The following is a 26,690-nucleotide window of genomic DNA, read 5'->3' as shown; positions in this document are numbered from 1 at the left end:
CTTTTTGCTTTTCATCTTCTTTAAAATTTTTTTCTTTTTGTTTTGAGCGAGTCTCAAGGGGAGAATAGAGAAACGTGCCTTTACTTTGTCAATTTTTATTACAAGTCCCATTATCTTTTAAATCCTGTACTGAGTAGTATTTCCTGAGTTAATAGTATTCGTTTAGTTATGTAACCACTGTTATTGTGTTTTTAGACTCTAGTTTCTTGGAGAATAATCAAACAGTCAGTGAACTGCAAAGAGAAGGCACAGAGGCACCCAGGGATGGGCCTCCCCAGCACCAGCTGGTCTGTGGGAGAGTTTCAATCAGAGGCTGTGTCTGCTGGGTACAAGGTTTCAGTGGAAGAAAGGACACAAAAAGAAACAGAACTAACCAACCAAAACTTAACCCCTATATACAGAACATTTTCTCTGCAGTTTCTAAGAATGAACAGACCCTTGGAATAGCGAATATCTGTGGTCTCTTCTTCCTTAGACCTTCTGTGGGTACGGTGGGCTGTCGCAGACATGGAGAGGCTGAGGTTCTGCTCTGTGTGTTAGTGATGGTGGGGATCTGCATGTTCTTTAAGCCGCGAATTTCATATTCTGGTTTAGTGTTATAGGTTTGGCTAGTTCAGTCAAGGTGATGAGGATGATTTTATTATTATTTTGCTTTTCAATACTCTTTCAGTAATCTCATTTTTTACCTGGTCTATCATTGTGGTTTTGATTTCTCTTTTAATTTGGGAGTTGCATAGGGCAGTTTTCCCTGGTTTTTAATTTTGAGGGTTGTCCCTCCTCTCTTGGTTAATTGCTTCTGTTTCTGTTGTTTCTGTTAGCCCCTCCTTGGCTTAGCAGTTCCGTGCACTAAAGTAGAGACTTGGGGCAATCAGCCAGCGGAGGGCGTGCTGTGGCGTCTGGTTACTGGAGAAAGCTCAGCTGAGAATTCCAGCTATCTGGCTGTTTGGCAGGTGGCACTTCCTGTCTTCATGGCACCTTTGGTGAAGAATGTCCCCTGTGCCTTCACTGACCTTTCTGTCCTAGGAGGTCTTGAATAGGCCCAATTCTTGTGAGCCACTGTCGATCCTGAGACAATCAGCGTTCTTTTAAAAATTAGAATATAATCGGTCTCCAAAAATAGAGACAACTTTCCTGAGATAATTGGGAAAGTGTTGGGTGAGAGCAAGGGGGAGGAGATGGAAGAGCACATGTGAGAACTGTGGTACGAAGCACGTTATTCTCGGGTCTGTGCGCAGTGGGTCTGAGTGTTCCCGAGGCCCGTGGAACCAGTGACCTGTCTGGTACTGTGTGTGCTGATTCCTGCTGCGCCATGATTTCTGGGGTTTCCTGGTAAGGTTCTGGTGCTCTGTCGTTTAAAGATAGGAGTGTGGTGTTAGAGGAAGGGCGGGATGACCTCCTTAAGTACCTTGGTGAAGGGGTGGGGTCATCTGGCCTCCTGCTCTCCTGACTTGACCTGGCCACCAAGCAACAGCGTAGCTGCCACTGCCCCTCCCTGGCTGTGGGTGGCTCTGTGGAGACGTGGGGCTCAGGGCAGAGGGGCTTAGCTTTGATGGGGGGACAACTGATGTGGGTTCAGAGCCAAACTCTGCCACCTGCCAGCTTCATGGCCTGGCTGCCTGGAAGTTGGTTTAAAGGAACTGATAATAAACAGCACCTTCAGGTTGTTATTAGGACTGGAGATGAGGCATGTGGGGTGCATCCTCGTGAGCCACAGTGTGGCCTGCTCGGTGCCGAGCACCTTCTAACGATGCACAAGAGCGAGCACAGCTCTTCCCGAGCTTGGCCAGGAGGACCCCCAGTGGTTCCTGGCTGTTGCTCACAAGCAGTTGAGAGCTCAGCTTTCCCTGGAGGGGACACTGGCCTGGCCTGATCAGGTATGATTATGACCTGGTCCGGCTGAGTCTGGGCAGGGGAGGGACAGTGACTAGAGGCAGGGCTGGAGGAGGCAGATCTGGGCCTAATCCCCTTGGAAAGTGAGCTCAAGGGCCCTCAGCCCACAAATCACAGAGCCTGGCTCTAATGCCCCCTAGAAATGCCTGGGGGCGTTGATCATGTGGGGACATTAGCACTGGGGTGGTTCCCTTGTCTCTGGATTTCTATCTGTCCAGTGAACAGAATGAATTAGACCCGATGTGCCCTGTCCGGATCTTTAAAATCAGGCATTCTTGTTTTAGAATAAAAGTAGCCTGCAGAATCAGACTATAAACCTCACGAGGGCAAAACCCAGGTCCTCCGTGTTCCTTCTTGTGCCCTCAGTTCGCGGCCCCGTAGGCAGATGAGGGCGCTCAGTAACTGGGGAATAAATTACTCCTTCCTCCATCTCGGGTTCCTGGGAGGCCCCACAGGGAACCCAGGAAGAGTGTCTGCATGTGACCAGTGGGGAACCAAAGCTTAACGGAGGTATTTATCATGTAATACTCTAATCCAATATTCATCTTATGAAAAGGGATAACCTCGCTCATAAATTTTGCTTTGTGCTGAAGAAGTGGCGAGTTTGAGGTCATGATAAAAATCTTAATGTTTTCATCAACATTTTGGCCATGCTGTTTTGCATTTTTCTTAAATCCGAGGGATTCTAATATGTTGTAAGAGAGGGTGAAAATATGCTTCTCTTTCAAGATAAAAGTGCATGCAAAACAGAGGGGTTTTTTTAGATTTTATATCATTTTGATTTCTTTCAAGTTTTGAGTGAAAGAAAAATCATTCTTGACTAACTTTGAAATTCTGAAGTATAAACTCTCCTTTTCCAGGGCCCAGCCCGGTGGCACAGGGGTTAAGTTCACATGTTTCACTTCGGCACCCGGGGTTCTCCGGTTCGGATCCCGGGTGTGGACATGGCACCACTTGGCATGCCATGCTGTGGCAGGCGTCCCACATATAAAATAGAGGAAGATGGGCATGGACGTTAGCTCAGGGCCAGTCTTCTTCAGCAAAAAGAGGAGGATTGGCAGAGGATGTTAGCTCAGGGCTAATCTTCCTCAAAAAAAACCCAAAAACAAACGCAAACCAAAAAACATAAACTCTCCTTTTCCAAATTGCCGTGACTTGATGGAAACTCGGAAACCGCGGTAAATTGCCAATAGGGAGTCAGATGTATTAGAAATAATAATGTGGGAACATTCCAGGGCCGAGGAAAGGGATTTGAAAGTTTAATATGTTAGTCCCCGTTGGCGTCTTAGATGGTTTTTGGAGAGACGGGGACTGTTGAGGTCCACAGGGCTTAGAAAGAGGAGCGAGCCCAGCCAGGGAACCAGATTTGGAACAGAGGGACCAAAGCTGGGACAGCAGTCAGGTGCGCACCCAGGAGCAGACGTATGACGGATATAGGAAGCTTTGCTCAGAAGAGTGGGAATAAATACGTTTCTTAGGCTCGGAACAAAGGAAAGGATGATGGATACAGCAGGAGATTCTGGGAGCGTTGCCCAAGTCAGGGGAACCCCAACTGTGTCCAACCCCACCACTCTTCTTTCATCCCCTTCCTCCCTTTTAGCATCTCAGTCCCTGGGTCTGCTGATGGGTCCTGAAGTCCCCGTCCCACACAGCACATGGAAGCCACTTCTTCTGGTGGCCTGGCCTGCTCTGCCCTCCCCGAATTTCCTGTTGGACAGAAGAGGAGGGAGAGATCCTCGCCACCTGGTGTGTGTGACAAATGTGTCTAGATGTTGTTACAGCCTGAAGTTTTTACAGTGACAAAAGTTTCATTTCCGAAGAAAAATCTGGGTCTGCGTCTGTCCCCGTTTGAACATCACTGGCGTGCAGCTTGTATGAAGTCCCTCCAATTCTGAAATGATCTCAAGTAGGAGACACATAGTATTTTATATCCCACCAAAGAAAAGCCAAGACCACAACAGGAAAAATGTAAGACGCAGGGGGTCAAGAGTGGATGGACATGTGGACTTGGGGAAGAAGCCTGCGAATTTCCGCAATTGCAGGCTTATGTTGCCTGCAGAAGAAGCAGAATCTGCTATTTATGTTGCCACATCTCTGGTTATTGCATGAGACTCAAAGACGGGGTTATAAGGATATAGTAACAGATACAGTGAAGTGTATGGAATGGAATGTGGCTAGCTGCGTACTTTTGAATTATTAATATCACGGTACACCAAGTTCTTAGTGGCCAAATAAAGCTTTCCTGTTTACGATAAATAAGGACATAGCATTTGCTTCATTATGTTTATGTGCAACATAGTATTTTAATTAAAATACAATGTTGAAATTACCTCAAGGCCTTATTTTAGACTGACTTGAGAAAGGAAATGAAGGCTTCTTGTGGGTCAGACCTCTGAGTCACAGTCGCCGGCTGCTATTTGGAGGCCACAGAGGCTGGATCTGGCACATAGGACAGACCCACGGAGTGATGCTTTAGAATGCCGCCGGGCTCTGTAACGATGCCCTTGAGTGTTCAAATGCAGACACTGGGATTCTGTCAGGGTTTCATTCAAGTGAAAAGTGCGGCTAGAGGAAGTGTGTCGACACTGCCACTTACTGCGCCCGCTTCCTTTGTGAGGTTCTGAAGGCGTCCTTTCATCTCCAGAGAGAAAAAGGATGGCGGAATTGTTGTGCTGTCCTAAGGAGTGGTTTTCCTTTGTTTTGATTTTTTTAAAAATGCAGGCAACGTGGAGCATTAATGGAAAGGATCATGAGGTCTTTGTGACAGGGAGGGCAAACCTACGTTCAAATGAGACCGAGTCGTGTCACAGACCCCAGCTTCGGGATCACCACTGAGCTTTCCTGAAGCTGGTACATTCCTGCAGAGACAGGTCTTGAGTAGAATATTCTGCCAGATTTGTGAAAGAACATGGTATTTGCGACGTGCATGTCTTCATCGTCTTTTTTTTCTGGGTTACTGGTAAATTTTAATGCCTTTAGATTTTAGAGATTTTACAGTAAAAACACAAATTTTACTGTTTGTTACTGCTTTATTTACTGCTTGTTTACTTTTATAGTAAAATCTCATTTAGAATTCACGAGAGCTGGAATTTTTCTGTCCCCTTTAATAAGGAAATAATTAGTGTAAGTCAGATTTAAGAGGAATGTTCACTTTTTTCTATTTTGATAAAATATTCAAGCCATAAAATTTGCCGTTTTAACCATTTTTAGGTGTACAGGTCTGTGGCATTGGGTACATTCACGTTGTTGTTCAACCTTTGCCACCATCCATCCATCCCCATAACTTTTCATGATCCCAAATGGAAACTCCGTACCCACTAAACAGAGTGTTGAGTTTTTTTTTGTTTTTGAGGAAGATTAGCCCTGAGCTAACAACTGCCGCCAATCCTCTGTTTCGCTGAGGAAGAGTGGCCCTGAGCTAACATCCGTGTCCGTCTTCCTCTACTTTATATGTGGGACGCCTACCACAGCATGGCTTGTCAAGCGGTGCCATGTCCACACCTGTGATCCAAACCCGCAAACCCCAGGCTGTGCCACCGGGCTGGCCCCCTTTTTATGCTTTTAAGAAGGACGAAGGGAAAATGGAAGGTTCTGGAAGCAGAATGAAGAGTTGGGGAACAAGGAAAAAGGACGCAAAACAGGCACAAAGAGGGGATTAGACCCAAGAGAAAGGACCGGAAGATGCCATCAGGGAGTGGCCAAGGACATCTTCCCTGAGTCTGCCCAGGGCAAGTGTGTATTTCACAGACTTCCGTTCTGAGCGGACGCAGAAGACATTAGGGGAGCGAGCCAAGTTGGGCAGAGCTGGCATTCTGGTTTCAGGTTAGGTGTCATCTTCTGTCCGGGGGCCATGTTCCTGTCTGGATCTGGGGACAGGAAGGCCGGCTAGAAGGGGGAGTGGAGGGGCTGCCTGTGCGGTTTCACTCATTACCTTATTTAATTCTCATCACAGGCCCAGGAGGCAAGACTTACACCTCTTTGTGGCCGAGGAAACAGGGCTGAGGAGAGGTCAGATCATTGATGTGAGGCCGAGCCGGGACTCTGACCTTGAGTTGTCTGATTTCAAAGCCTGCTTTTCCCTCTTAGCCACTCTGCAAACCTCCGCCCTCCATCCCAGCCCTCAGATCTCACAGACTCATGACCACATGTTCTGAGCTGCGCACAAAAGACTAGTTTTAGCCCAGCTTCTAGAGAGACTCATCTAAGCTCTGCGCAGCTCAGAACTCATGACCGAGACCCATGGCTGGATGCGGGGTCTCCAGCGCTCCCTCCCTCTCTTGGCTCTGCTTTCTCCTCTTTGTAGTAGTTCTTAAGCAGCGTCTTTCTGTGTGCTGACAAAGGTGACCTCACCCAGGCTCAGCAGAAGAGGGTGCGGACATCCTGGAAGGACTGGGGTTGACCAATCTTGGTTCCCACTGTGCTCATCGCGGAAGCGGGCACCCTGGCCAAGGGGATCCAGAGCTCTCATTGGCCACACCTGGGTGCGTGAGATGGAGAGATGCTCTGAAAAGATACAGCAGGTCAAAAATGCTCTCTGTCCCCAGTATGTGGGGACATCTCAGCAGTTTTAGTGCAAGAACTAAGGGGATTTGTGGCCTTGCATTCCCAGATCTGCAGTCATTTACAAGTCACTGTGAAGCGTGGTATTCTCACCCACCATCTAGTGTCTTGTCTGCTAAACAGCTGTTGTAAGAACTCATGTTACGATGAGAGAAAATAATTAGTAATTGGATTCTTGAGTTTCTAGTTCTAATAACTTTCAGCCGTAGTGATCAAGTGGATAATTAAATTAGATTTTTAAAGTTTTTCCCCATCCCAGAGATTTCATGGGATCTGTACTCTGGGCTGTCTCTCTTGGATGTGGAGTATGGGTTCCTTTAAGGTTTTAGTTTGGTCAAGTGTCTGTCTTTATCTGTGTTTCGTGTGGACAGAAGTGACATTTATTAAATGACCTTTTTTGTGAGATGCCTTTGCTAGATGCTTCACATAAGCCAGCTCATGGAAACCTCTCGAAAACTGTAGGGTAGGGGCTGGCCCCGTGGCTGAGTGGTTAAGTTCGCACGCTCTGCTTCGGCGGCCCAGGGTTTCGCCGGTTCGGATCCTGGGTGCAGACATGGCCCGTTAGGCCATGCTGAGGTGGCATCCCACATGCCACAACTAGAAGGATCCACAGCTCAATATGCAGCTATGTACTGGGGAGATTTGGGGAGAAAAAGTAGGAAAAAAAAAGAAGATTGGCAACAGATGTTAGCTCAGCTGCCAATCTTTACCAGAAAAAAGATCGGTGATCTTAAAAAAAACACTAGGGTAGGCGGTAGTCTAAACATTTCACAGGTGTGTGCGCAGCTGTGGGGGGGCAGCATTTTCTGACTTTACTAACATGTCGGATAATTACAGAATGTCAAGAGAGTCTCAATTATCATTAGAACAATTTCATCCACATTTATACTCAAACAAGCTCAACCAAATTATTCTGTTTTAATTGTAACGGATCTAAGGAATTGATTTTATATTCTTTAGGACTGTAACTTTTCCTCTGAGAGATGATTTTTCTTAAGTTAAAATTCAGTCATCAGAGCAGGTCTTGTTTATTTTTGCTTTGACATGGAGAGCATTGTAGGAGGAGAGAACGGCCTTCAAGGTCACAGAGAATTAAGTTGTTTTGCAGGTGGGTTTAGACCCCCGTTTGGAAGGAAATTTCAGACATCTAGGATAGAATGAAACATCCCACACGAGGGTAGATGCTGCTTTCCAAAAATTAGATAATGTACGTCTTGATGTGTTTTGAAATAAGTAAGTTTAGGAAAGCCCACATTGATTAGTGCACCAACCCTCCTGGCCGGCTGCGTTTTCCTTGAACGCCCGTTACTCTGCATTCTGTTATTGTCATAGTTGTCTGTGTGAGAAAAGGACACGTTATCTTTCTGTTTACAGATCTGTTTGGATCTGTCCATCTCCGTGGGACCTGGACCATTTGGTCCCTCCCAGAGCCTCTGCGTTAGTGCTGTCGCTGCTCACCTGGGCAGGTGCTCCCGGCCCCAGCCAGCTGCCCCCCAGCCCCGTGCCCCGGCAGGAGGCAGGATGAGGAGCGCTCGGGGGCTGGTCGGTCCTGCATAGACATCAAAACTACTTCAGGAGGACTTTTCTTACCATGACCCCTGAGAGTCTGACTTTTACATGCCTTCCTAGGGTGTCCGCAGTACCTGAGACTCAGTTTTGCCCAAACTGAACATACCTCCTAACAAAACAAAATTCCACCCCCCGCCCCATTATCTCCTTCCCAGCTCCCCTCTTTGTCCAGGTGCCTCAGCCCTTGGCTGTAGAATGACCTGTGAGTTCCTCCCCTCCCCAGCACTACTTGCTACATGCACGTCTTATCTGAGCAACTCAAACACCTCTTATCCAACCATTTTCTTCCTTCCCTTTGCTGCAACTTTTCGCCAGTCTGGGATCCTGTGCGTATTCCCCAGACCCTACAATTCTCCGGCTACACCTTCCGAGGTAAACCCTCATCCGGCCAGGCCAGGCGCCAGTCCCCGCAGCTGTTGTCTGTCTTCTCTTGATGTTTTCACATCTCCCCTCCTTTGCGATTGGCTTCAAGCTCTCTTCTGCGCATCCTGACCTCCTGGTCCCCATTTTGATTATTCCCTTCGTTGTCCTTCGGTAAACTTACTGACTGTAGTATTTATTTTGCTTAAACTTATGCTTGGTTTTCATGTTATTTCTTGGTTGAATCTCACTTCCTTCCTTTTTTCCCCAAAGACTCCTAATAACCCAGGAGCACATAGTTTATCCCCATTATAGTCAATGTTGGTTCTTGTGAATGAGGCTACTTTTGATGTTGCATTTGGCACATTTTCTTTTATAACCAGTGTCAAGAGAATACCTTGAACATGCTCATGCTTTTAAAACTTCTAAAGGTTACTGTTACCTTGTTTTTAAGTGTCCCTTTTAACCAAATTCCCTTGGTCAATAAGAAAAGAAACAAATACACAGCTGATATCACTGACCTTTAAAGTTTTTAATTTTCTTCCACGGTGTTAACGTAGCAGATACTTTAAAATGGGTTTCCTTTGCTTTCACCGTTGGAATTAACAACTGATAGAAATCTGTTTGTGAAACATCAGAATAACGCTGAAAAAAAGGTCTGAACCCACAAAGATGTATTTTTTAAATAAGAACAATAAGCATGTTTCAGCCGATTGGGGCTTTTTTATTTTCTCATAATTAAAACATCAGGCACCGTTTTTTAAGCTTTGGCTACAGAAAGTGAAAGTTTGCTTTACCATTTAGATGCTCCCTGAGGGGTGGGTCCTGTTTGCGTCCCCTCCCCAGGCAATCCCATTTCTCTGAGGCTTTGCTCTAAAAGTTTGTTAGGGTTTCTCACTGTCCTCAGATCTCATCCTTCAATTAACATCTGTCTTACCTTGTGTATTTATCTTGTCCTATAGCTAAAGGCATTTCCACTGGGAATTCTAGCTCCGAAATATTTAAAATGTTGACTTCAAAGTCAATGAAACTGTGCCAGGCATGCTTCTTCTGAAATAGATGGAAATGCTCTTGACGCGGCCGCATCAGGGTCCTGAACTCACAGGATGCAGCATGTCTCGGGGGCTCAGCTCACTGTGTTCGTAGACAGAAAAGAAAAGCATTACGTTAAAATGAAAGCAAGCAGGTTTTACCCTATCAGTGACGTGCTCGTTCCCTGGGGACGCCATCCCCCTGGCGCTCTCAGCCTCCACGAGAGCCCTCGACTCTCACCGCTGGCTGCAGGGGCCCGTGGGCCATTCCCTATAAGCTGAGTGGGAACCAAAACCTGAGCTGGTGCAGATCAGCCTGAGCTCAGCACAGCTGTGACTGTTGAAGACGATAGACTCCTGGAGAGGTCGAGACCAAGAGCATGGGTTTCCAAGGGTTCCTCCACACACTGCACCTGTCACAGGGGCAATTATTCACGGCCACGGCTTCCCCCTGGCAGAAATTGGGAGACTGGTTCCTTGTGTTGTGTTTTAAGTAAATCTTACATAACCTAAAAAAGATGGATGCTTACTAAATATGGTCATCCTTGATGGACTGACCCGGCTTTGCTAGTTTGCAGATGAGAAATTCTGCTCAGATTCAGATCCCCGGGAAGGTATTAAACTTCAAGTGGATTATATATCCATCGGAATGATACCAATATATGAAATTTAGTTTTAATTTGTTTGAAAACAGCCTTTGGCTAGAATCACATTTCATTCAAAGCAAGAAATACATCCAATGTACCAATCCCTGAGTGTGGGTATTGTTAACTTTCCCAAAGGGATACAGTGCTTTTTTTTTTTTTGCTGAGGAAGATTTGCCCTGAGCTAACATCTGTTGCCAATCTTCTTCTTTTTGCTTGAGGAAGATTGTCCCTGAGCTAACCTCCTTGCCAGTCCTTCTCTATTTTGTATGCAGGATACCGCCACAGCATGGCTTGATGAGTGGTGTGTAGGTCCATGCCCAGGATCCAAACCAGCGAACCCCAGGCTGCCAAAGCAGAGTGCACAAACTTAAGCAGTATGCCACGGGGCTGGCCCCCAATATAGTACAATTTTACATACCTTTGTGGAGCTTAAAATCTCATGGGCAGTGTAGGACATGCCGCAAAGCAGTCCATCACATTGTAAGTACTCGAGCGAAAGGCTCAGGAAAGAACATGCCACATGTAGACCTGGGTGGTGAGGGAAAGTGTGTGAGGAGGCCGGACTGGAGTGGACCTGAAGGACCCAGAGTTTCTCTGGGGAGGTGTGAGGACCTTCCAGGCAGAGTGTTTCTGACACCGTGAGGAGTCCGACCGCAGCAGCAGAAGGTCCCCACAGAGAGAAGGTTGGATCGCAAGGTGTGGCCAGACTGTGGGGTCAGTCTGTGGCATGGACTTTTATCCCGAGGACAGTGGTCTGCTGAAGGGTGTGATTAGCAAAGTGACAGACGTTTCTTTGGTTGATGTTGTTTAAGGAAGATCTGTCTGATGGGAAAGTTCAGGCTGGATTAGAGTAGGGAGCAAATGAGTGTGGCGGCTCCTATAGATAGAGCTGGGGAGAAGGCAGGTCTGGGAGCAAAGAGGAGAGGTCAGAGGTGGGCGTTGATTAGGCCAGGAGACTCCCAGCCTCTGACCCGGGGAGAAGGGAGAAGCCAGGATGCGTGCAGTTAGCGTGAGTCAGAGTAAGGCAGTGGATGCAAACCAGGTTGTCAGTCGGGAACCAGAACACCTGCTGTCTCTCCAACCGTAGAGCGATACACAGAAACTGAAGGATAGGGCAGAACGGGTGGGTGGTTTGAGCAGTCAGGACCCACTGGACCAGGGTGAGCATCATGGGGATGGATGGAGGCAGTGATGGTGAGGGTTCCAGAAAGACCTCTCGGTAACAGGCTCTGGGTACCTGTGGTGATGTTTACCACTGGGGAGACTGCGCTCGTTCGTTTGCCGGACTGACAGGCAGATCCCCATCGACTGACCACCAGATGCGGCCACAAGCAACAGAAGTGGTGTCAGGAAGGTGACCATCTGGGAAACATCTCAGAGACAGGAATGGCAAGACTTAGTGACTAAGTGTATGTGAGGGGAGAAGAGAGTGAAAAATTCCTCCTAACTCTCAAGCCTGTGAGGTAAAGGGTGTGGAGATGTGTAGAAATGGAAAGATTTAGGGAGGGTGCATGAAGGGTCAGATTTGGGAGGTGATGGGTGGCTCGGGAAGAAATGGAAGAAATGCCGATAGAAGGGAAGGGGGTGGGGCTGGAGCTGAGCTGAGATGCTGGGAGCGAATAAACATTTTAGAAACCCTAGGCACCCATGTGTTCATTTCGTAATGAATATTTGTTGCCCAATTGCTATGTATCAGGCACCGTGCTAGGCTCTGGCACTGGAAGAGCTCTACAAGGAAACAAATATGAAGAGAAAAGATTCCAGAAGCGGGTGAGGGTTGGACTCGGAGGGAGTGTGGGAGAGGAGCAAAGGAGTGAGCAAGTGAGTGCCCAGCAAGGTGAGACTAAGTCTGGCTGGCATGATGCTGGGGACGGCCAAGGAGAAGGGCATTTCAAGAAGGACGTGATAGGAACAGAAGTTTATCAAGCACCTTTGCTGATGCAGACACTTCATTCCTCGCACCATCCCCTAATGGCAGGTGTTTAAGGCCCACAGCCCACCTGTGAGCTCTCGCGCTGACCCCAGCTCCCCACAGCCTCAGTTGCTGCTCTGCCCTTTGAGTTTCCCACCGTGTTTGTATCAGAACCCGCCCTGCTCTTTGCCCCCTCACCCTGCGTCATCCAGATATTCCCGTAAACTGACAGGTGAGCTGCTGCCTGGCTGCTTCTCCCTGACTCAAGTCTTTTCCTCTGTGGGCATTTTCCTCTTTGTTTTTAAACCGCTGGGGCCGCGTACCTAATCTGCAGATGCTTCATGGGCTCTGACCTTTGGGCTGTACTGGCCCCCTGTCTGACTTCCGAATCCTTGCCCCCTGGTCTGTGCCTACGGTTGCTTTTATTTTGTTTTTTTTGTCCTACCTGTTCCACGCAATGCAGACTTCCTGATTCTGCTGCCTAACTGACCCCTTGATGCCAGCAGCTTTCATCTTCCCAGCTGCTCAGGCTGGAGCTTATCTGACCTCGTTACTTACTCTCTGTGACTTCCCCTGCTGGCCTCCCACGTGCAGCACGGTGCAGCCTCACCCGGTCATGTTGGTATCTTTTCTCCAAGGCCATATCTTGAGTTCCTTAGAGAGAAGAGGTGCTTGTACCAAGACTGGATGGGTTCCGGGCCCTTACTATAGATTCTGATCAGAAACGTCATGGATTCCATTTTCCGGGCTGTGCTTGCTGCTCTGGCCACTTGGATGGAGCCGTGGTCTTGGCGGTGGGAGAAGGCGACCTCAACTGTGTGTAGACTGCCTCCCTGCCTCCTCCTCTGACCCTTCCTCTTACCTAAGCCCAGGCCCAGGACTGGGGATTGGCAAAAGTAGGAAGATCAGAGGTCAAAAGATTCTGGGGTTGGACCACTGGGGGTTGCAGAGGATGGACTGTGCTTAGGTGTGGACAGAATCAGAATTCTGACCTGCGAGAAATTTGCGGGACTAGAGGCTGTGAGCCCATCCAAGAAGGGTGAGTGGAGAAGTGGGGAAACAGATGGTCCCCGGGAGGGGATGCTCAGGGATGCAGGTCTTAGTTTTATGTGATGCTCGTGTTTCAGATGCTGTGAAACTAGGTCCTCTTAGTGGTTCTTTGAAAGCCCTCGAGTTGTCATCGTTAAGATCAGACCTCCTGGCCCAGTTCCAGTCCTTCTTTAAATAGAAGTCTGAGCTGTGTGTGTGTGTGTGTGAGGGTCAGAACCCGCCATGGGACCCCAGGGCAGCCCCAGACTTACCCCAGCAAGAGATGGTGGCACTCTGACTTGATGGTGGCTGTGCTATAAAATGAATATATTTTATCTCCCTGGGGGAGAATGAGCTTTCTCTAGAGATCAGTGTGCAGAAAATAGCTCCTTATTTAAGTCAGGACCACAATTTCACGAGGACGTCCAGGGGAGTCTGATAAAAACGTGTGTCAGTTTGACATGGAAGGAGATGGATAGTTGACCAAAGCAAGGAGACCCTTTGCCCACAGCTTTCACCTGGCCTGACCTTGAATCTCTTGCTTCATCTGCTCTGGCATTCTGTGTCCTTATCCCTCATCTCATGTTTAGACCTTACTTCTGACTGTCCCTTGGTGTTTTCCTGTACGTGCCTTGACTCCCCAACTGGACTATATGCTCCTTGAGACCGCCAACCATTTTATATTCATCTTTCTATCCCCTTGAGGTCCCGGCCTCATTCAAAGGATGTGCTCAGCAAGTATTTTTTGAACACATTAAAAAAAAAACAGGTGCCATCTTCGAGGCATGGAAACTAACCCACGGTGTCCATGATCACCCACCTGATAGATCACTGCCAGAACCAAGTTTAGATCCTCAGCCGAATTTGTCATTTAACAGTTCACTACTTTTCATACTTTGTCTTTGTCTTCATCCTGACGTTGGACACTAAATGGGCAGCAGAGGGGGATGTGGTTTTTAGAATTCCACCTTGATGATCAAGCCATTGAGAAGGTTTTGAGGAGAGAAGATAATGAATTTGGTTTTAGACACGTTGAGTTTGAAATTTCCCCCTGTCCAGTAACCGTATTAAATTCACAGCCCCACCACTTACTAGCTGTAGGACCTTGAGGAAGTTCCTTAACTTTACTCTCAAGTTCCTCATGTACAAAGTGGGGGCAAGGATGCCCCCTCGCAGGATCACTTGAAGATCAAATGAGATGTGAGGTCAGTGACAGCACTTAGGACGTAGGTGGGCACGGGGGCATTTCATTCCATTTACCTTTGCTTCCTTCGGGCAGGTGCCATTCTGCTCTGGATCTTAGGAGAAAGAGCAGGCTGGAAGTAAAAATTTGAGAATTGCTGGCAGAGTTAATAGTTGAAGTCATGGGGTTCAGTGAAATCATCTGGAGAAAAGATGTAAGAATGCGGTAGGAAGACGCAGCTGGTAAAGGAGACCATGCCCCTCCGCAAGGTCCCAGAGACCCAGGAATAGATTTTAAGAAGAAAGTCATCATTTATAGTGTAAACTGCCAAGGAGAAGTCAAATTGGATGAGGAGTAAGAAAAAGTGGTTGGGTTGGGTACTTCTGGTGGCAGCTTGCAGGATGTTGTAGGAGCGAAAGGTGGGTTTCAGGGGCCTTATGGTGGGGAAATCGAGGTAGGAGATGGGGCCGTAGTGTCGAGGATGAAGCACTGATGAAGACAGTCTGTTAGATTCAGGGACTTGGGGATATAGGTGGTGTTGGGAATAAGACGAATTCTGTGTGGGTGGGGGAGGAGATGCTCAAAGTCAGGGGAGGGCGCAATCCAGCACGCAAGTGGAAGGTCAGCCTTGGTATGGAAAAGCGACACTTCTTCCCCAAAAGCCAGGGAACGAGGGAAAATGGGCCGGGTGTAGGGCTGTGTAGAAACTGCCTCAGTGGCTTCCTGACTGGAAGTTGCCCACCCCGTCTTGTGTCTTTCTATTTGGGCAACGGGGAAGTTTACCTGTAAAAGACTGTCTCAGGGGCTGGAGGCATTGAAGAAAACATTGTTTCCAGGGCATCCATTGCCGCCGTTGCTCCTGTTCCCAGCGTCCCGCCCACAAGGCTGGTGCTGGCGAGAAGGAATCGCTTCTAACACTTTGCTATCGTGATACCTGAAAATAGGAAATTGTAAATAAAAGTGCAGAAAATCCTGCAGGAATGCTTCTGTTTCACCGGGGTTGTTTCTGCCTGCTGTGAATCCGTCTTGTCCCAGGTTGGTAGCGTTTTAACTTCTGTTTTATTTTAGAAGAAAGGTTTTGGACTGTGGGGTTGTTGATGTTTTTGAAAAAATGCTTTTCACTTGCTCCTGCTCTCTCTTTTAAAAAGCTGTGATCTTAAAATGCCCCATGTTTCACCACAGACTTAGTAAGTAGATTCCATTTACCATTCCTTTTTTTCCTCTTTTAGTTTAATTCGGGAGCTGAAAGGGCTGTAACATCTGGGTCCACCCTTTTTACTCAGTATCAGTCAACATTGATAGTTTGAGGAATCCACAAACCCGTTAAAATCTCTAAGTATGGAAATTTTTTAAGTAAAGCAATTAACGTTTCTAAAAAATTCCTGAGAACTGCAGATACTTCTCATTTTGGAACCATTGGTGTAGAGGTAATCAACCTTCTGCCATTTTTTCCACCACAAACAAACTCTAATGGTACAGTGAAGAGGACGCACTTCAGTGTCCCCATTTGCAGGAGGAAGGTGCTGGAATAGAGGCCTCTTAGAGTTCTCCCCGAAAGTCTTTGATCCCTTCAAAGAATTACCTGCTCCCCACCCTGTCCCCACCTCCCCAGCTCCTCATTTGTTGTCAGATGGTGTAGAAAAGACAGGAACAGCAGTGGAAAAGTCCTCACCGTAATAGTGCTAACAGATCTGAACACTTGACTAGCACTTTACAGTTTCCAAAACCCTTTTCAAAAATAAGAAGACCAGCAGTTAGCAGAATGCTTATGACTCCGTGTGAAGAGGTCTGGCGATCTTGCTTTCCTTATTATTTTTTTAACAAGTCACTACCTAATAATTAAAGGAGATTATAAATGAAAATTTGAAAGGAGAAAAACTACCCAGTGTCACCTCCTGAAGATAACCATTATTACCATTTTAATAGCTAGCTTTCAAGTCCCTTTTCTATATATAGATTTTGTTTTCAGGAACATAATTGTGCTGGTTTTTGTAGACTGCTTTTTAATGAACATTTTAATATGAGTTTTCCCCACATCAACTCTTTATGAGACATAATTTTTAGTGGCCTCATGTTTTCTTACAAGATTTAGTTTTAGCCCAAGATCTACCATGAGTTGTAACAGCTTTTGGGGGCGGGGGGCTGCCTCCATATCTGAAGTGACTGGTGAACTTTTAAAAGACATTTTTTGTTGTGAAATGTAACAGCCAGATAGAAATGTTCATAAAATGTAGTTGTTCAGCTTAATGAATTGGAAAAGGAACTTTTGTGACAAGACAGACTTTAACCAGCATTCTCCACCCCCCGTCAAATGTACTTCTTCCCAAGTCATAACTCTTTCCCTTCCCCATCCTGAGCCACTCTCCTGAGTTGTAGGGCTTCACTCCCTTGCTTGTGCTTCCTTGTAGGTGTACTACCCAATTAAGTGTCCCCCCAAAATAAAGTTTAATTGGGGTGGGTTTTAATTTCTTGCAAACAGCATTGCACAGCGTGCATTCTGTTGCGTCTGCTCCTTTCGATTCATAGCACGCCTTGAAGATTCGTTGGTGTGGTGTGGTGGTCTGTGGGTCGACTATCCATCCCATGGTTTACTTATCCATCCCACTGTTGATGACCGTTAGAGTTGTCTCCAGCCGTGTAGACGTCTGCCCACAGATATTGTGTGTGTATTTCTCGTGCGTAAGCGCTCATTTCAGTGGCGAATGTATCTGGGAGCAGCATTACCAGGTCATTGGGTTCCTGTTAATGTATCCTCGGTTTTACTTGATATTGCCGAACTTTTCCCCGAGTGGGTCTATCAGCTTGCACCCCCATCAGGAGTGAGTGAGAGCCCCTGTTGTCCCATCTTTGCTGATGCTTTGTCAGACTTTCAGATTTTTGTTAGTCTGGTTAAGTGTGATTATGGCTTTAAATTGCATTTCCCTTTAGACTAATAAAGATGAGTAATTCTTGTTTCCCTCCTCCTCCTCTCCCTTCCTGCCATTTAGATTTCTTCTTTTATCAAATGCTTGTTTGTATGAAATGCCATCTTTCTGTCTGGTTGTGTGTCTTTTTCTTATTGATTAGTAGTAGTTCTTTGCATATTCTAGATAGAGTCCCTTGTTGGTTATATGATGTGGCAACTCTTTTCCCACTTGGCCGTTTGCCTTTTCACTTTGTTAGTGGTGTCTTCTGATGACCAAAGTTCTTGATTTTAGTGTAATACAATTTGCTGATTTTTTTTTTTCCCTCTTTGGTTAGTATTTTTTGTGGTTTTCCTGGTGGAGTCTTCCAGGGGAAACTTTGAGTTGCAAAGTGTTGGACGTCTCTAAGAACGTGGGTCTGTCCGTCAAAGGTAGAATCTGCCGAGACTGGTCCTGGGTGTGTCCTGGCGCCTGTGGGTGGAGGGCTCGGAGCTGAGGGTCCTTCTGTGGAGTAGCTCAAGCTTCTCCCTAAGGCGCTTAAAGGCGACCGCATCTCTGAGGAAGGACGAGTTCAGGACACTCGAGAAAGGGCTGGCTGTGCAAGTAACCGCGCACCCACCTCGCCCACCTGGCTGGCGGGGTCCATTTCTCCCTTATTTGTTCAGTGCTGCCCCCGAGGTTGAAGGAGTGTCACGTAGAAACAGCATCAGGACACCAGAAAAGCAGCTTTGACCATCACAATAAGTGGAATTAACACTTACTCGTGACCGCGGTAGGTTATCCCACATCTTCCCCACCACCCTTCAGATTCGATCAAAGAGGCGGGGCCAGTCTGCTGCCAGTGTGAGCTGGAACGCTTTTACTTTAGTTTTGATTTCTAGCATTAATCATCCCTTATCTTCTGTTCTTCATGTACTGCCCTCCGTTTTCAGTTTTCCCCTCCTCTTAGATTTTTCTTTCATTGATGATTTATTTTTTTTTATAACTGATAACAAAATGAACTGACAAGAGTGGCCACGGTGGAGAGAGCCTGCACTCCGAGTGTGGGGTTTGGGGATGCTCTTCTCTGCCTTCTGACCCCCTCCTCCTGACCACCACCACCATGCTGTATGCAGCAGCTCTTACGCTTTTGGGGGTCATAGACAACTTTGAAGATCTGGTGAAAATTGCGGAGGGAGGAGACCCCTAATCTTACTTATGTTCTCCCCAAGGATCCCTGAACTTGCTTAAAAGCTCCTGCTGAGGTGGACGTCCCTGTCCCGTAAGGAAGGACAGCTGCGCTGGGGGAGGTCCTGGGATAACTGTCCTTCAGTAGAGGGCGTTTTCCCGTGCGACAGCCAGCGGATGCGCTAGAACGGTGTTCCCTTCTGATGTCTCTTCCCATTTAGTTCTGGTGGAGGGAGCTGTGTTTTAAAATCCACAGTCTCTGGCTTGGGGATTTTGGGCACAGGCTGCTACAGCCGTAAGATCCTTCCTCAGACCTTGGCATCATAACTCCTTTTGCCGACCGTTTTTCGATACCTTGTTCTTCCGACTGAAATGAAGCCCCAGGCAAGACGAGCAGGCGGGACCTGCATCCTGGGACGCTTTTCCATCTGGCACAGCTGTGTTGGATGGTGGCGTGTTCCAGGGGCTGGGGCCACACAGACACTTACCTGTAGAAAGAGGAGGAGGATCCTGGTTCTGAGCAGGTGTTTTTCTACCTGTGTCTGGGGCAGACAGAGCATCTCTTTTTTTTCTATTTGTTTGTTTAAATTTATTAGACTCTTTCCTCTTCCCTGTATGATTCTTGATAGTGCCTTAACTTTCTCCCGGCTCCCTTCTCATGCTTCCGCCCTCCGTCCTGCATGCCACTGAAAGATGAATCTCCTCAAGGCGTAACTTTGTTCCTGTCTCTCACCCTTGGACACTTCCAGGAGCCCCTCATCTTCTCCGCGACAAGCTCTAACCCTTTAGCTGCCCATTCGAGCTCCTCCCAGACACATCCCCCGCTGGCCCACCCAGCTCTGTCTCGGCTCCCCAGCCGCCCTGAGCCGCTCGCTGGACTCCCTGCCCGCCCTGGGCTTCCCATTGCTGCATTGTGTGCGCTCGACCCTGTGCATCCCCACGTGTTTAACCCATCTGCCCCTCACGGCACAGGCCGGGTGTCGGCTCTCTGAAGCACGTCCCAAGGCTTACCCCCCAGAAATAACCATCCCCTCCCCAAATTCCTCCTTAAGGGCCCCATTTTCCTATGGAGTTTTCAGGGAGCTTGAGGGGGAGGAAGCTGAGCCGAAATCCTCCACCACCACCCCCCCTCAGCCGTAGGTCGACAGTTCTTGTCATTGGCGGCTGAGCTCAGAAAGGGCGTCACATTGTCGTATAAGCCACAGTAGGTGTTTACATCGAGAAGCGGACTTGTTGGACCATAGGCTTCACCTCTACAGAGAATATCAAGTTATTTTCCCGAGTGTTTGCACCAATTTATCCTCCCACAGCAGTGTGACAGAGCTCCCCTCCTCATTGTCCTCGCTGTCCCTCGACGTCGTCTCGCTTTAGTTCCTGCCCCTCTCTTGGGTGTGAAACCAGAACTCGTGGATTTAATTTGTGTGTCCTGTGCTGACGAGTTTGGGCATTGTCTTTTTATGTGTGTCAGGCATTCACGTTTCCTCTCCTGTCATCTGCCTCCATTGCTTCTGTCTCTTTCTTTTTCATTTCTGGGTGCTCTTTATATATTCTGGATCTCCATTGTAGGTTAATGAGTACCTCTTTTCCTAGGACCCTTCTGTGTTGTTCCATCACTGTGTCTGCAGTGCTACATTCTTCCGTGTGGGGCCGAGGTTGGCTCACCTCGACGCCTGCCTCCCACCAACAAGCGGGGGGCGGGGGAAGGGGGGCACAGCCTTTTCTCTAAAGCTGTGACCCCAGGTTGCTCACGTCCCAGTGGCCAGAGCTTCGTTCTCTGTACACCAGGCTGCAGAGGAGGCCAGGAAACGTCTTTATTCTGCAGAGCCGTTTATCCAACTAAACGTTGCAAGAGAACGAACTAGGAGACAACTGATGGACTGAAAGACTGGGGATAGTTTAGCCCCGAGAAGAGGCTAGAGAAAGTACATTTGTCTTCAAATTAATTATCTCCTAGTGCCTGTTTCTGATAAATGCTATTATCTTTCATATTAAAACTGTTCTCTTTCATTATTAAAACTTCACTTGGAGGGTTCTTAATAACAGTATTACAATTTACCACACATGCTTTTGGTTTCTCTTTCAGAAATACATTTATGATTATCAAACTATAAAGAGGGAAGAACAGGAAGTGAGATGACTATAGATACTGAAATGACATCGATAATGCATTTATTTAGTTGATTTTCCAGGAAAAAGTCGTGTGCATTATTTTTGCAAAATGTGGTGGAAGACATAATCTCAGCCCCTTAATTCTGAGCGAGGCCCCTGATGTTTGTTTTTATGATGTCGTGTTCTTTTTAAGCTGAAGTGTACACGTCAGATCATGTGATTTTTAAACTGGTCGATGTGTGAGTTTTGCTAGTCTAAGACATCGCGGTCTCTCTCCTTTTCTCCTTCCATACATGAGCTAATGGCTCGAACCTCTGGTCTCTCCAGGTATGGTGTGAGCCCTGAGAACATCATCCTGTACGGTCAGAGCATTGGGACGGTGCCCACAGTTGACCTGGCCTCACGGTACGAGTGCGCCGCCGTGATCCTCCACTCGCCTCTCATGTCGGGTTTGCGCGTGGCTTTTCCCGACACCAGGAAAACCTACTGCTTCGACGCGTTCCCCAGGTAAGTCACGACCCCACCAGGGCCAAGGGTCCCGTGAGCTGAGTTCAGATCTGATGCCACTGTTAACTGGGCCACCGATAAACGTGCACTGAATGCGTCCGCACGTCGGGCCCTGTGCTGGCCCCTCAGGGGACATGGACGTGAAGATGGTACAAATGCCCATGAGGGACTTTGTCCTCTGGGCTGGCTCATTTGTGAAAATCCACCAGCTGGCCTATAAGGACCTCGCTCATCCTGATACCCAGGACTGACTGATCCAGCTGTCTGTGCACGATAAAGGGGAAAGTCCCCATGTGTTCTGAAGGAGCACACAGTGGAGCATCATTCATTCACTCAGATGGACGTGATTGTTGAATCACAAAGAGCTAAATGCAAAACATGCAGTGAGGCAACTAACGGGTCTGCATGCTCCTAACACTGTGGGTACCCACAGCTGTGATCTTCCTCTTACTTTTCCATCAGACAGGACAGGTGAGGGGAAGGGTGCCATGAGCGACTTGCAAGGCAGTAACGGGCCACGGGGACAGTGTAAGTGACCAACCCCACCCGTAGTCCCGGACCCCTGAGAGCCGCTCATTTCCTCCTGCCCTTCCCCTGTCACCAGGACCTCCTTCCCTGCAGAGGGGCCTGCACCTGCCATGGGAGGTGCAAGAACAAGAGCCCACGCTGGGGTCCTCCCCCACCGGCTGTCCCAGAGCGGGCAGAACCGCTGCCAACTGAGTCCCTGCTGGTTTCTAGTTCCCACTGATGGAAGGAGGAGAAATGATTAACGGTGCTGAAAATGCAAATGTGGCAAGCACATTGTTTCTTGAATACTTCTGTTTGAAAATTTTACTTTTTTTTTTTTTAATCTAAGCTGAGGAAAGTGTTTTTAATAAAAACCATTTGCCCTCTCAACTTTTCCATAGTCTGAGCCGGTGGCCGCAGGACTGGCCGGCTGGTAGTGCCATTTTGTAGAAAGAGCCTCAGCAGAAATAATGTACAATTTGAGGGTTTTGATTGACCCATTAATTGCAGTCATTCTGCGATTGCTGGGGGGAAAAAAAGAACATCGTTTGGTTCCATAAATGTGTGTTCCCAGCCTGTCTCGTTTCCCAAGAAGAGACCTCTGTTGGCTCCTTGGTGGACCCCAGCCCTGTGCAGTCTGCACCGGGGCTCGGTGAAATTCAGCTTCCTGGGAAAGTTGAGCAAGACTGGCATCTCTAGCAGAGTGGCTGAGAATGCTAAGTAGGGCCACTGTGCATCTCCAGCGTGGCCTCGTTTGTGCCGAATTGGCAGTGAGGGGCCAGTGTGCTGAAAGGGAGAGACTTAGCATGTTTGTGGGGAGCAGTGCCGGGTGTTACCCTGGCAACAGAATGAATAGATTTCCTGACTCTTAAATCAGCATCACCTTAAAATACAGCCGTGGTGATGAATTGCAGCTTCTTAATTCATAGTAAACTAGGAACTGATCTTTGCTGGGTTGGTCTGATGCATGAGGTGTCGGGCTAAACGTGGCACACTTGCCATCTCGCTGGCTCTTCGCAGCAGCCTTAAGAAGCAGGTCAGGTTACAGCCCCCCTTCTGTGGATCAGGAGACAGATTGTGGAGAGTTAAGCAGTTTGCCTGACTGAGGTGGTGAGTGGAGGCAGCCAAAAAAGGCCGTTCCTCCTCTTCAGTGCCGTACGGTGCTAATACAACAGATTTCAGACCGTTACCAGTCGAGTGACTCATCAGTAGTTGAATTGGCTGACGGTTTTCTCACGGGGTCCGTCGCCACCGAACAGAGGAGTCATGTCCGTGTTCTTCTCTATAAAGGAAGGTATGTCCACGTTTCCTTTTAATGTTAAAAAAAGATAAATAAAAGGAGTCCTGATCCTTATTTGGTTTCTAGTTTATGTCCTTGTAGTCCCTTTGCGTTTAGAGTCAGACGTGGCGTTTCACTTCATGAGCGCCCTCTGGGGTGGAGCCCCTTCTCACTGTCCGTAAAAATCTTTTTGATTGAGTATGATTGCGCTGCTAGCATTCGTAGAAGAAGTGCCCACTTTAAAGATAAACGTAGGAGAAAAGCAGGTTTCTAAACAAGACTCTCAGTCTGTGAGACCGAATGCTGCCACACACGGTGCCTCTGATCGTGGCAGGTGCCTTGGCTGGTGAGGGTTTGTCACCCTCCTGGGATGTCTTGAAGTGGTTGGCAGCTTATGGGTTGTTAATGAAGGCCATACAACGGTTGCTGGTAGGTCTTTGGGACGTGTAACTGGTGTCAGAGCTCTTTATTATCACCTCGACCTCATATCTGTTTTTTAATCCTCTCTCTGAGCCTCAGTTCCCTCCTTGGTTGAACAGAGAGGGTCTTCCTTCTCTCCCTGTGTCTCTGAAGATTAAATGAGGTTTTGTATGGAAAGTACCTGGCTGTGGGAAATGTTCAATAAATATTAGTTGTTATTTTTAACGAAGAGATCCCTACAGGGAGTACCAGTTGGTATCCTCTTGTAACTTTGACTAGGATCAGATTCGGAGAGAAAATCAGCTGTAGGAGGGATGGGCTGGACAGAGACTCCCCTCTCTAGATTTGTCTGGCCTCAGAGAAGGTGCCTCCACGCCGAGCAGAGCCCAGCCCAGCTCAGAGTTGTTTGAATTCCTCGTTGGGAAATGCCTCCAGAGCCTGCAGCACATTCTTCTGGAGATCCTCACGCATTCCTCCTCCTCTGAGGGTACATTTGATTTTTGTAAACAGTCACATCATTTGTAATCCAGTCTCGACCTTACATTACGTTTTCAAGCTGAGTACTACAGTTTTTATCAAAAATGAGGCATTAGCTCTGATGGAGCGAGGCTTGTGAGGAGTTTGTTGATCGAGTCTGAAGACAGCTCTCAAAGAAGACTTCTGAGAACTCGAATAGCCCTGGATTAAGTGTCCAGCTTTCACAAGAGACATTCATGTAGATCCGTTAAGTTCTAGCCTGTTTATTTTTTTTAAAAATCCTCTCTCAAAAACATGAATATATCAGAGAGCTTAGTTACCAGATTGTTGGTCTGATGGTTTTGAAGAGTTCTGTTTTTAATAAACTGCTTTACAAAGACACAATGGCGAAATGCAATGCAATATTCTCAGTTGGATCCTGGAACAGGAAAGGGACATCAGTGGAAAAACTAACGAAATCCAAATAAACTCTGGAGTTGAGTTAGTCACAGTGAACTGACGCTGGTTTCTTGCTTCTGAATATGTACCGTGGTGATGGTGTATACAGTGTTAACCGTATGGGAAACGGGTTAAGGGTTTTTAGGCACTCTATATTATCTTTGCACCTTTCCTGCAAATCCAAAATGATTCCATAATGAAAAGTTTGTTTTTTAAAAAAAGAATTAGTATAAAAATGAGGGGAGGAAAAAACCCACAGTGTTGCCCCCCCTCGCCCCTGGCTGCCGATTCGGTTCCATTAAGTGTGATGTGTGTTGTCTGTGAGCATAACTGAAGGAGACCTCTCTCCCCCTCCCCCATCTGTTTTGCAGCATCGACAAGATATCTAAAGTCACCTCTCCTGTGCTGGTCATTCACGGGACAGAGGACGAGGTCATTGATTTCTCCCACGGCCTGGCAATGTATGAGCGCTGTCCCCGGGCCGTGGAGCCCCTTTGGGTCGAAGGCGCCGGGCATAATGACATAGAGCTTTACGCACAATACCTAGAAAGACTAAAACAGTTCATATCTCACGAACTTCCCAACTCCTGAAGAAGACCGCTCCATCTTACCTCATTTACTGTGAACACAAGAGTCCTCCGTCTGGCACATGCTTTAACTGGATCGCTGCACTGGCGCACTCACCACGAGGAAGTGCCGGCTGCACGATGTTCTCCTCACAGATCTGGGGGAATCTCAGCCTTTTCTGTCTAGAGCTGGGTCTCCTCATTCACACAACATGTTCAACTGAGCAGTCATGATTTCCAGCTTCCTTTCCTTGCAGGAATGGGGGTGAGAGCTGACTGGCGGGGGGACGGTCCCCTCGTGCGGTATAAAGGATGCTCACATCTCTACCTTCCCCATCATTCATGACTCGTTTATGCAGGACTCAGACCTCTGTCCACCAATGTTCTCAGTATTTGATCCGCAGCCCTCTTTCAGCCACTGGATTCATGGGTTCAGTCCATTTGTGAAGCTGTGATAGTGTAACTGGAAAACTATTGTGATGAAAATGCTTTTGTTGATTTTCGTTAACATGCCGATCTTTCCCCCCAAACAAATCAGTGGAAGGGTGGGTTAGTGGAACTCTCATGAGCAGCTTCACCAACTGGAACTGTATAAATATAACTGGAATATTCTTAAACAAAAGGAATCTGGGGTTTTCTTTTTTTTAAGTGTAAATTTATTACTAGTCCACAGAGTTTTAATATTTTGATTGTCTGGTTGGTCTAATAAAGAGCCTAGCAGACTTTCTTTCTTAAAGTCCTCTTATAGGCTTTTTTAAAGTACTGTATATAGTTGCAATTACATTGTGCATAGATTCTTAATGGGTAATTTTCTTTCGTCAGGCTACCACAATGAGCTGCGGACTCCTTGCTTGTAATGTAAATGATTGAATACATTTTGTTAATATGTTTTTATTCCTATGTTTTGCTATTAAAAAATTTTATAACATTTCCAAGACAAAAAAAATTAACAAGTTTATGCTTTGAAGAATTTATGTAATTAGAATTTGACTAAATCTTTTTAGTTTAGGAGTTATTTGGGTTTTGACACTGGAGTTGCACCGAATAAGCATCAGAAAATGTGAGATGCCTAAAATTGCTACACTGCTTGTACGGTTGGGGGTTTGGGTTTGGGGATTCTTTGGTTATATTTTGAATTTTTTTTTTTTTTCAAATTTCAAAGCCTTAAATGTACTGTAAGCCTCAGATTGTTGTACAGCTGAACTGCGGTCGATTGTCAGCTTGTGTGCTGTTGCCCAGCTGCGGCACAGTGGTGGGTCGTGGAATAAAGGATGCATGGATCAGAAAGTGTGGGCTCCTGCAGTCTTTTCCTTAATCTTTCCATCCAGGAAAATAGTGAATAAGAAAACGTTTTGTGGGGCCGGCCCCGTGGCTGAGTGGTTAAGTTCGCATGCTCCGTTCGGTGGCCCAGGGTTTCACTGGTTTGGATCCTGGGCGCAGACATGGCACTGCTCATCAAGCCACATTGAGGCAGCATCCCACATGCCACAACTAGAAGGGCCCACAACTAAAAATATACAACTATGTACCGGGGGGCTTTGGGGAGAAAAAGGAAAAATAAAATCTTTAAAAAAAAAAAAGAAAACATTTTGTCTTGATTTAAGAAGAAACTCTTGGGGCTTACAAACTTCGCTACCTTTCTCGAGGTGTGTGCCTTTGTTTTATAGGAGACCTTAGATTGCTTTCAGAAGAACCCAAGATCCAAACCGTGGAGTAGGAAAGTGCAGGTGGGATCCAAGTCGAATGAGCCGTGGAGTCTGGCTACGAAACAAAAGTGATGAAGGCAATCTTGTCATAACTGGGCTGGGAGGGAGAACAGGCTTCTGGAAACCTGTCAGGCGTGTTCCCTGGGCTTTTCAGCCCTTTGACCACTGACCAGACAAAGAGCAGCTGAGGGGGGCTCGTTTCACCTCATGGCACCCCTCCTGAGCACGCAGTAAAAGGCACTGGTCGCGGGAGGCGTAAGGACGGGGCGAGCTCACAGAACGTGTGTTCCAGCCCACTGAGGGCGGCTTCCTGGCCTGGAATCAGTGGGGCTGGCTCACCTGAAGCTCCAGAGGGGACGCTGTCCCGGATGTCCAGGAGACCTAGAAGGGAAAGAAGCACAACCACCAGCCTGCCTTTGGGTCTCGAGAG

General features: G+C 47.3%; 1 protein-coding gene across 1 annotated transcript in view; it reads left to right on the top strand.

Moving 5' to 3' along the window:
* The window catches only part of ABHD17C (abhydrolase domain containing 17C, depalmitoylase), a 50,142-nt gene extending 24,301 nt beyond the window's left edge, over positions 1–25,841 (top strand). Inside the window, exons 2-3 of the mRNA XM_014842499.3 lie at positions 20,688–20,867; positions 24,360–25,841. Coding sequence (XP_014697985.2) covers positions 20,688–20,867; positions 24,360–24,579 — 400 coding nt within the window. The 3' untranslated portion in view covers positions 24,580–25,841. The remainder of the gene's footprint in view (positions 1–20,687; positions 20,868–24,359) is intronic.
* Positions 25,842–26,690: the final 849 nt, after the last annotated feature.

This window comes from Equus asinus, chromosome 2 (assembly GCF_041296235.1).
Source record: "Equus asinus isolate D_3611 breed Donkey chromosome 2, EquAss-T2T_v2, whole genome shotgun sequence".
In the NCBI taxonomy this organism is placed as follows: Eukaryota; Metazoa; Chordata; class Mammalia; order Perissodactyla; family Equidae; genus Equus; species Equus asinus.
Note: the sequence above shows the minus strand (reverse complement) of the source record. Positions and strands in the feature narration are given on the sequence as shown.